Source organism: Petromyzon marinus, chromosome 21 (assembly GCF_048934315.1).
Source record: "Petromyzon marinus isolate PM22_M1 ecotype Great Lakes invasive population chromosome 21, UKy_Petmar_22M1.pri1.0, whole genome shotgun sequence".
NCBI lineage: Eukaryota > Metazoa > Chordata > Hyperoartia > Petromyzontiformes > Petromyzontidae > Petromyzon > Petromyzon marinus.
The window spans coordinates 7,525,923-7,536,874 of record NC_133687.1 but is presented as its reverse complement, the minus strand read 5'-3'; the positions used below and the strand labels follow the sequence as shown (position 1 = coordinate 7,536,874).

The following is a 10,952-nucleotide window of genomic DNA, read 5'->3' as shown; positions in this document are numbered from 1 at the left end:
CACTAAGGCACGCTAACTCATCTTAGGCCGAGCCGATCTAGGGGATGCCCAGGACCTGTTCAGATATTCGTCACCGATATCGGCCGTGAGCGGGAATCGAGCTGGTGGCAGTCGGGCTCGTGATTGCAGCGCGCTGACCGACCCACCACGCTCTCACGTACCCGGGAACACACTCCAACCCCCCCGCCCCCCAGCAATCGATTCCTGCACACGTGATGTGATCCGTGTGTCGTATTCATCAACATTGGCGGAGCGCCGCGAGCGTTTAGCGCGCTGCACTCTACACCCCGGTGACCCGAGTTTGATTTTTCGTCCGCGGCTGGCATCAGTGGCGAGCGAAAAATGTTCACTCTTTGTTGAACTTCTTTCGCACCCTACGTGGCCAACAACCGTGCCAATCGGAGGTGGTACTGCACCACCACCACCACCACGCAGCCCGAAATGTCACCAAGCCCACGCTGATCAGTGCGTCAAGTACTCTCTCTGTTGGTAAAAAACTAACTAACTAATACCTGAGCCATCACAACGGGGCGGGGCAGGCTTTCATCCAGCAGTGGAGTGAGATGGCTATCCCGTCTGTCGGTAATGTGGAGGAGGGGGGGGGGGTCACAATAACTCTTGTCAAGATGATCTGATGAAAATTAGACATTAATTCATATTCATGTTGCTTTGTCGGGGGGGGGGGGGGGGGGTGAACCTGGCCGTATGCATCAAAGGGGTTGCCCAAAGCTTGCAGATAACAAAACCCGCGTGGGCTTTATACAAATGTAGTGGCATGCATGGAGACACACGCTAGAACTTGGAGGCAACACGTTTACTACAGCACCCCGACGAAAGGGTAATTACATAAACGTACGGGATAACGACATAGGTGGTAGCTAACTTCCACTAGCGACTAAACCACTCACTCCCCCACTAATTGACCTCCGCCCTGCTAACAACGGATTTTGGATGGATAGATAGATGTGTGTATGTCCGAAGTTGTCACAGATTCCATGCGTATGTATGATTGGTTACTTCCCTGACGCCTGCTGTGTATTTGGAGCATGCGTGTCTCTCTCTGTGGTCGCGTGGATTTTTCTGCAGGCCTGGTTTTTTTCGCCTTCAAATTTAGAATCAACTTGTATTTCTTTACTGTACATGTGCATATTTAACACTGATTTGCTTCTTATATTCTACATTTCTCACGTGAAGACGCAGTTTTTGCTTCGACTGCTATCTCCCGCGTGGATGTTTTTTCTCCGGGTTTTCCCTCCGCATTTAGAAACATGCCTTTTTAAGAGTATGTGGCTGCCGTAAATGTCCACGTGATTTGAACCACTTTGTTGAGCTATCATTTGTGATAGCCAGATCGCTTTTGAAAAAGAGTTAATATAGCTCAGTGGCCAGATGTTAACTACGTCGCCTGGTGTACACGAGGTCGTGGGTTCGATCGCGACCCTGACGCCTGCTGCTGTATATTTGGAGTTTGCGTGTCTCTCATCATCATCACGATGGCTAGGAGATCTTAACTCCCTCGCCCGGTGTACAGGAGGTCGTGGGTTCGATCACGACCCTGAAGCCTGCTGCTGTATATTTGGAGTTTGCGTGTCTCTCTCTCTCCCCTTGGTCGCATGGCTTTTTTCTCCAGGGTTCTCCGGTTTTTTTCCTCCTCCGCATTGAGAATCAACGTCACCACGCGTTTCAGAGTATTTGGCGACTGCTGTAAATTTCCACGTGATGATGATGAGCCAACTTCGTCGAGCTCTCATTTGTGATTGCCAGGTCGCTTATAAAAATAGCGAATATAGCTTGGTGGCCTTATCTGTTAAAATTTAAAAAAGTTTTAGTTTCAATCGGGTTGGCCGAGTGCGAAGGAACATAGCGACTCACCCCGTCTTCCCTCGGCTTGGCGAAAATTGTCACGGTTTTAGGGATGATGATTCTATTTATTTCGCTGTCGTAAGTGTTCACATAAGCCACACAAATCATATAATATATACACACGATAAATTGTGCACATTTTTCGACTCCCATTCAAAGCTTTAAGTCTTGGCTAAAACGGTGTTCACTTCACATTGAATCGTCTTCACATTGAATCTTCTCCTCTGCCAGGCGACTTATTTTCTGGACATCTGTGAATACTGGACACGTGTGCAAAAAAAGGGCTTTACAACTCATCCGATTCCTTCGTGGTAACTAAAGATTCGGATTCTTTACGGGCGAGGTGGTGCTCGCCTGGCAATGTCACTTTCTGCCACCGCCTTCACCGAGCGTCGCTCGCATCGCCGACCTGCACGCGAACTACTACTGCGCCGTCGATTGCAACCGCATAGTTACTGCACCCTATAGCCGATGCACCGCACGCAAGCGAGCGGTGGTACGCGACTTAATGAAGCCTGCGCTCAGCCGCGTGTTCACACGCATGGCAAGGGCCCGTGCGCGTACTATTTTTGAATATGCATGAGCGAGGAGCCTGCCAAAATATCTCATCGGTACCTCTGCCAGCTCCGCCGGAGGCGAACTACGCCCCATTTTATACGAAGTGGGTGCTCCACGTGGCACATTGGATTCATTCAAAAGTTGCCACACCGGTTCTTCATCCTCTTTACCCCTCCCCGACAAAAGCTTCTCGCCGTTACAGGGGGGAGTTAGCACCAACGCTTTCGCCACAGCCATCAGAAGCCATGAGCAACGCAGCGCTGGAAGAAGTGTCCAAGTCATCGCCACCGCGCACGGTAACTTGTGGTGTAAAACTCAGCCTGCAGGCAACCGATTTAAATTAATTTGTAACTTGAAAAAAAGGTATTATTCCTCTCCGGTCGTGCTTCGGTTTGGGGATAGATTATAATATTTGTTCTCTCTCTCTCTCTCTTATACCCTCTCATTTGCACCGTTGCCTTGTTCGTACAGGGGCGTTCGCTCTGTTCGCCTGCATTTTCAGCGTAGCCGTGGGCGCATGTCTCTCGAGTGTGATTGCCTCGAGCAACTCGCCGAGCTGATGACACTGGCTGCATGAAATTGCCAGCGCCAAATTTGATCAAATGTGTTGTGGATTTCCCTATCGGCACACAGGTGTACTGAAGCTCATATTAATAATGACATGGCACGTGTATGTCCCCTGACAATAATATGTATTTTATATACGTGTCAGGTGGACGACGGTGTACGACACACAAAGATCCCACGTATAACCCGATCAGACTGTTGGGGCAAGTGCTGTTAGCGAGGGGGTGGGTGGCCAGCACCGCGCCCGGCCACCTTTGTCTCCCCAGTGGCGATGTTTACACACCGCACCAGGTACTCATTTGAGCCTGAGTCGACCTAGGCGAGGCCAAGGACCGGTTCAAATAATCCTCACTGTGGTGTTGGCCATGAGCGGGAATCGAACCCAGGTCGCTAGGTTCGCAGCGCAGCACGCTAACTGCTACACCAACGCTCCCCACTATACACACACACACGCACGCATATTGGTATTGTACTCACGCGGAATTCCTCACCAATGCCAACTGCGCTAGGTCCTCGCACCGAGACCCACAGACTCGCACCGAGACCCACAGACTCGCACCGAGACCCACAGACTCGCACCGAGACCCACAGACTCGCACCGAGACCCACAGACTCGCACCGAGACCCACAGACTCGCACCGAGACCCACAGACTCGCACCGAGACCCACAGACTCGCACCGAGACCCACAGACTCGCACCGAGACCCACAGACTCGCACCGAGACCCACTGCGTCGTCATCCGTCGTTTTTCAGCCAGTAAAAGGCTAAAGGCGCTCTGTTTATTGCCAGGGACGTGTTTGTTCGTACATTGTGCGGCCAACTGGTAATCGAATATATTTTTTAAACATTTGTTTTTTTTTGGGGGGGGGGGAGGGGGAGGGGGGGCAGTACAGTACAGTTATTGCAAAACAAACCCCAGATTTGAACAACTCTGGCTTTAGGGGATGGGTTCGGGTGAGTGGTGGTGGTGGGGGGGGAGTTTGTGGTTGTTTCAGCTCCACCACGTGGCACGAGCGTGGAAACCCGATACAATTGGTGGCGATGGGGGGCGAGGGACCGGGAATGTGTAGGGATGGGATGGAGAGAGAGCGGGAGGGATGGAGAGGGGGGGGGGGGTGTTTAATCGTTTGAATCTGGGTCGCAGTGCCCTTGGCTCTCACGTGGTGCTGCAATGCAGTTGGCTCGGCCTGTTTGGGATCCGTGCGTTGCACACTCGGATTTAAGGACGTTGGGCAGGATGCTTGCCATCAACCACGTGACTGGTGTCCAAGTGCGGTTATTCAATAACCCTGCCAGCCACCTAAACAGGCCCAACACGGTCATCACGCGCTGCCGTACGCACGTGCATTGATGCACTGCACAGCACATCAGGACTTTCACAGAACGACGCTTTACCCCCTTGCTGCACGAGGAAATGATTAAAAGAGTGGTCCCTTCCTAATGTGCCACACGTGGAACGCGCGATGGCATCTCCGGTTGCCCGCGATGTCCCAACAGGCGCGCGCGGCTTTGTGCACAACGTGACGACGGCACTGGGACTCCGAACGTCGGTCCACGGGCCTTTGTGAACACACCGCTGTGGGGCCGTCCATAAATGACGTCACGCGATTTTGGACGATTTTTTACACCCCCCCTCCCTCCCTCGTCACACGGCGTCACAAAAAATCAGACCTCCCCCCCTCAAATATGACGTCACAAAGCTCTGCACTCTGATGTTGTAGGAGAAAACATTTATTTAAAAGTCTGTTTAATTAAGTAGAACGTGTTGTCTATATTTATTTAAAGTTGCGCATTTTTTATGTGACGTCACATTTCTCAACCCCCCCCCCCCTCTCTCGTCACACATCGTCACAAATGTCTGACACCCCCCCCCCCTTTAGGTGCGTGACGTCATTTATGGACGGCCCCTGTGCACATTGGGGGGGGGGGGGGGGCTATGGGCGAATGGTAATTGTAGTTTCCCCACACGCACCGGCCCACCACCGGCCCTCTGACATTTGCCCTGTCCTGTGGTGGAGCCAGGATTTTCAGGTAAGGGGGGCAACCCCTCCAGCAGTTAAAAATGATAGGAGTTAGTAAGCAAGGACTTGTCCCTTGCTTTTTATTCGACACGTTTACGGCGATGGCGCAGCCATGGATCGAGGTGTCGAGTTCGAACCGCGTGGTGTGATCGGCACCGCGCTCACTGGAGGTGTCGATGCCTTCAGGGAAGTCGTGGACTCTGTAGACGCAACTGCGCACAATTCTGAGTCACTTATAACCGCTTTGCCGTTACTTATTGCCAATTATGAACTCAGACTATTGTCCTATCATCTCATAGAGTCCCTGGCACGTAATAATCTGCTACACAGTGGCAGTGGGGGTCGCAAAATGGCGATTTATTACTAATAAACCCCAATGATCCGATCGAAATGAGGGATTTCGATCGTATCATTGGGGGGGGGGGGGGCACGTGCCACCCTCCCCCCTCCCCACTGGCTCCGCCAGTGCCTATGGTCAGTCCATACCTGCCTATGTCCATTGCAGGGAATAGGGGCGCTACGGTGGCTATGAGATGTTAACTACCTCGCCCGGTATACAGGAGGTCGTGAGTTCGATCGCGACCCTGATGCCTACTGTATATTTGGAGTTTGCGTCTCTCTCTATCATCATCACGGTGGCTAGGGGATGTTAACTACCTCGCCCGGTATACAGGAGGTCGTGGGTTCGATTCCAACCCTAACGCCTGCTGTATATTTGGAGTTTAAGTGTCTCTCTATCATCATCACGGTGGCTAGGAGATGTTAACTACCTCGCCTGGTATACAGGAGGTCGTGGGTTCGATCCCAACCCTAACGTCTGCTGTATATTTGGAGTTTAAGTGTCTCTCTCCCCGTGGTCACGTGGATTTTTCTCCGGGTCCTCCGGTTTTCCCCCCCTCCACATTTAGAATCAACGTCACGCGTTTAGAGTATTTGGCTGGTGTACATTTCCACGTGATAAGACCACTTCGTTGAGCTATCATTTGTGATAGCCAGCTCGCTTCTAACAATAGCGAATAGAGCTCGGTGGGCCTTACCTGCTATAATAACAATAATAATAAAAAAATAGTTTTAATAGTTTAGTTTGTATAGTTCAGCTTACACTGGCACTCACCGGACGCGATCGTGGACGGCTATGGGACTCGGCCAATAAACAAGAAGCTAATTTTGGCAGGGCGGCTGTGGAAGTACCGCGGGGGGCTTCTCCCCTCGCATGACGATGGACCGCGCGGTTAAATCGACCGCACTGCTCGGGACGCAGCGTGGGAAGTTGATGGGCGTCAAACTTCCCACAAAGGGAAGATCGTGGACCGCGCCGAACTTGTGCTGGAGTCCAAAGCATTGCAGCGGCGGCTTTTGGCTGGCCATCGAACGAAGATGCTCTCGGATGCATCGCGTGCGCTTTGCGACGAGCTCCCGCGGCAGGCTGGAACGCGCTCTTCCTTCCGTTATTAGGTAGCCACTGCAGCCGTGCGCTTTTAAACGCACGGTGGCATCAATGGCTTTTGGCCACGATGGCATCTTGCTCTTGTACGTGAGAGGGGAGTGAAGAGGGTTGCATTTCAGTTTAACACGCGGTAGGCCTTTCGCGACCGATATTATCCATAATATAGGTTATTTTTTTTTTTGGGTTGGATCGCGTAAATATATAAATGTGTCGTTTAACCCGCCACCACCCCGACACAGCCAATTAGTAAGGCGGGACAGCCTGATGGCGAAACGTCGTACTCAGACTGTAAATGTTGTGGAATTTGCTTTCCAACGCACCGGTGTGCTGTACCAGTAACGAATTGGCCACGTTCTGTTTACGTGACAAACCTCACTAATTGGCTGTGTCGGGTGGTGGCGGGTTTAACGACACATTTATATATTTGCGCGATTTAACCCCAAAACAAAACCTCTTATTGGACAGTTGCCGTTCCCTGCTGCCATCGGAAGGAAACTCATGGCCATCCGCTGGTGGTTCTTACCCGGTGCCACGTGCCCGGCTTTTTGTCTGTGACGTCTACACTTTTTTTACACGCCCCCCCCCACCCTCTCTCTCTATTTAAAGTCTGGACAGAGAGACGTCTTTCTGTGTGCCTATGTGTGTGTCTCTCTCTCTCTCTCTGTTTGTCTCTGTGTGAGTCTCTCTCCGCGTGTGTGTATGTCTGTGTATCTTTCGTGTCTGTGTTTTGTCCCTCTCTCAAATTTAGCATTCTTTGGAAGAACGTTAATCAACCAGGTGTATTGCATTATATTTCCAAGTTTACTAGGTTTGTTTTCTCATTCATTTGTACCTGTTGATGGTTGCTTGTGTTGCAATCGAAACGGCGTATTATATTATTATTTTTCATAGTAAAGGTTTTTGGGTTAGATCGCGTTTATTTATAAATGTGTCGTAACCCTCCACCACCCGACACGGCCAATCAGCAAAAAAAGTGTCACGTTGACAAAAGACAAATAATTCACTACTTCAGCCCACCGGTGTGTTGAAGAGTTAATCCACATTTACAGTTTGAGTACGACGTTTCACACACCGGTGGGCTGAAGTAGTGAATTATTTGTCTTTTGTCAACGTGACACTTTTTTTGCTGATTGGCCGTGTCGGGTGGTGGAGGGTTACGACACATTTATAAATAAACGCGATCTAACCCAAAAACCTTTACTATGAATAATATTGGTCGCGAAAGCCTACGTGTTAAACTGATATTATTATTTTATTTTATGTATTTCTACGTGACTTTACCGAAAGAACCAGAGTAATTCCTGCAGTCACGAAAGCTTTGAATCTAGTTTATATACAAGTCTGTAGCTCTTCCTGGGGAATTCCCAGGAGCTCCCAGGCCAGCCGAGCGACATCGTCCCGGGGTCTTCCCCCGGTGGGGCGTTGCTGCTGCCCGGTAGAGTTCCAGGGGGAGTCTACGAGGGGGGCATCCTTACTGGGTGCCCGAACCACCTCCAACTGGCTCCTCTCGATGCGGAGGAGCAGCAGCGGCTCAACTACGAACTCCTCACCAGATCACGGAGAGTGAGCCCGGAAACACTGCGGGAAATCCGTCTCTCTCCAGAAGAGAGAAAAAAAGTAATATATTTTTTTTTAAGACACGATTTTATGAAATGTACCGAACTAGTAATGGCAGAACTCCACAATTCCAGGAAGTGGCCCCGAAGCTTCCCATAACGTAAGGGGACCGTGGTCAATTACAGCCAACGTCAGTTGAGCGTGGACAATTAGAGCCAAGCCGAAACATAACATATAAAAAAATAACGTTAAAAATATTAATTTTAATGATAGAATATAGTATTGTCATCAGTATGACATAAGTATACCAAGTTTGCAGTCGATACCACATTGGGAAGTGGGTTAAAATTGAGTTGCAAGATTTGAGGATACAACGCCAACAACAATAGACAGAGCGAGTTAAAAGAAAGCGTGTAAAAATAAACGCAAAATATTCTTTACACAAACCCATTGGGGTTCCCAGGGTCCGCTGAGGTGGTGCAAAACTTCCACCAGCACCGATTTCAAAACGGCACAAGCAAAAACTGTGGACCCGCCTCGACACGTCCCGTCATGGGTAGAGAGTCGCCCCCGCTTGAAACGATGTTTAGTGAATCGACAGATGCTGCGGGCAGGGAAGCCTCCCGTGAAAGACACGAGTCCTAGCTTGACGCAGCGTTACGTAATATATGACGTAATACAAATCAAGCACAAGCGTCGTTGTACGTAGGCGAGCGTGTTAATCGAAAGTTGTAAGAGAATTTAAGCAAATTTTGATTTAAAGCTTTCGTGACTGCAGGGATTAATGTTTGGTTCTTTCGGTAAAGTCACGTAGAAGGGAAACAAAAAAATAATAAAAATATAAAACAATACAATTCTCACGACCTTTCGACTGCAACACAAGCAATCATCATCAGGTGTGAAAACCACAACACCTGATGATGATTGCTTGTGTTGCAGTCGAAACGTCGTGAGAATTTTAGTGTTTTAAATTTTTATTATTTTATTGCTTCCCTTCTACGTGACTTTACCGAAAGAAGCAGTAAACGAAATAAGCGGATGGTGTTTCTCCTCTTGCGGAGAGGTTTGCAATGTTGCTTATGTGTAATGTTGCTGATTCTGGAGACGTCGGACGCGGGTCTTGGAGGCAACACTATTTATTTAACACAACGTTCGGCAGTGCAACCCGGCACACTCAGGGCAACAGTCCTTCTATCACCACTGCCTGGGGAAGTACTGCTTCCGGGCTAACGTGCCCTAATACGGGACTGCTCCTCTGGGTCCTCCGGCTATGGCTGCTATAAAAATGGCCACGTGATAAGCCACTTCGTTGAGCTGTCATTTGTGGCCAAGACGCCAGGTCGCTTCTGAAAAGAGCTGTATAGCTCACTGGGCCTTACCCGGGAGCACTGCACGTCCAACGTGGGAGACGGAGCAATGCAATCTGCTCATGTGCAGGTGCCGGATGGATTGTTGCGTTGTAACAGGTTCGTTTAAGGTTCACCGGGTTACAGAGATGGACATTGGAGTGGGCCCCTGGGGGGGGGGGCAGGAGCCAAGGGGAAGACCCAGAGCAGTGGGGGACCACTTTCATCGATAAGATCTAATACAGTACATTCGAGCCTGCATGCGGTGTGAGGGGACTAGTGGCCACGGGAGGGAAGGACAGGGGTATCAGCTGTGAGTGCGAAGGGACTGGTGGCCACGGTGCTAATGACAGGGGTATCAGCTGTGAGTGTGAAGGGACTGGTGGCCACGGGAGGTAATGACAGGGGTATCAGCTGTGAGTGCGAAGGGACTGGTGGCCACGGGAGGTAATGACAGGGGTATCAATTGTGAGTGCACAGGGACTGGTGGCCACGGGAGGTAGTGACAGGAGGAGTCAGCAGTGAGTGCGAAGGGACTGGTGGCCACGGGAGGTAATGACAGCGGTATCAGCTGTGAGTGCGAAGGGACTGGTGGCCACGGGAGCTAATGACAGGGGAGTCAGCTGTGAGTGCGAAGGGACCGGTGGCACGGGAGGTAATGACACGGGTGTCAGCTGTGAGTGAGAAGGGACTGGTGGCCACCGGAATGATCGAGAAGGGAGCGTGGTCAGGTGACGGAAGTGGATGGTGGAGTCTGCCGGTGGAGCAAGTGTCCAGAGTCAGCGAGAAGGTTCGAGAAGGGGGGCGTGGCCTTGTGTTGGTATATAAGGGGGAGATGCGCGGGAGACTCGGGGCTGTTGCGGTGGGGTCTCCGCCTGATGTAAAGTGAACGCGTCTTCAATGAAGTGCCATCTCAAGAGAAGTGTCAAGTCATTACACATTTAGAAATGTAAATATATAAATTTGTCATTCTAGGTGAGATTTCAGGACCAACATACAGCAGCGTTCTTCACTACTTTTCAGAGGGGTGGGGGGGGGCACTTTCACCGACGATAAGACATCAGTGTGAGCGAGGTTGCCGCTACACATTTGAAACCATTGTTGTTGGGTTTGACAGCAGCACGATGATGATGATGGGGGAGGGGGGGTGTTGTCACTTTTGCGTCTTGTCGGAGGGGGGGGGGGGGCACCAGGGGGGCCGCTAGTGGCCGTGCAGGGCCCTGTAATGAAGAGCACCGACCTCGAGACCGATGGGTGTGGGAGTTTGTCAGAGCGGTAATTCAGACGCTGCCGTCGCCAACATTGCAACATTCCGGCGTGAGGTGTGCCTGGACCAGACACAGCAGTGCCCTCGTTGGCATGTCCGGCGGTGGTAACGAGTTCAGTGTTGTACACAATACCTTTGTTTAAATACGAGAAATACAAAGTGAATCGGTTATCGCATCGTATTCTATTTTTATCGGGCGGTTATAACCAAATGATCGCCACGAATGTTTGTCTAATTAGCACTCCTGTCACATGGCATGTACTCAAAACTGAATCGACGCCAAAGCGACTTTGCTTTTGCGACCAGATGAGAATGACTGCAATCG

General features: G+C 50.6%; 1 protein-coding gene across 2 annotated transcripts in view; it reads left to right on the top strand.

The window, feature by feature from the left end:
- The first annotated feature begins 2,501 nt into the window (after positions 1 to 2,501).
- The window catches only part of LOC116944439 (branched-chain-amino-acid aminotransferase, cytosolic-like), a 48,235-nt gene continuing 39,784 nt past the window's right edge, over positions 2,502 to 10,952 (top strand). For both annotated transcript variants that reach the window (XR_012942519.1, XM_076068494.1), the window contains exon 1: positions 2,502 to 2,717. Coding sequence is in view for 1 of the 2 variants with exons in the window: in XM_076068494.1 (XP_075924609.1) it covers positions 2,667 to 2,717 (51 nt within the window). In the remaining variant the exon portion in view is untranslated. The remainder of the gene's footprint in view (positions 2,718 to 10,952) is intronic.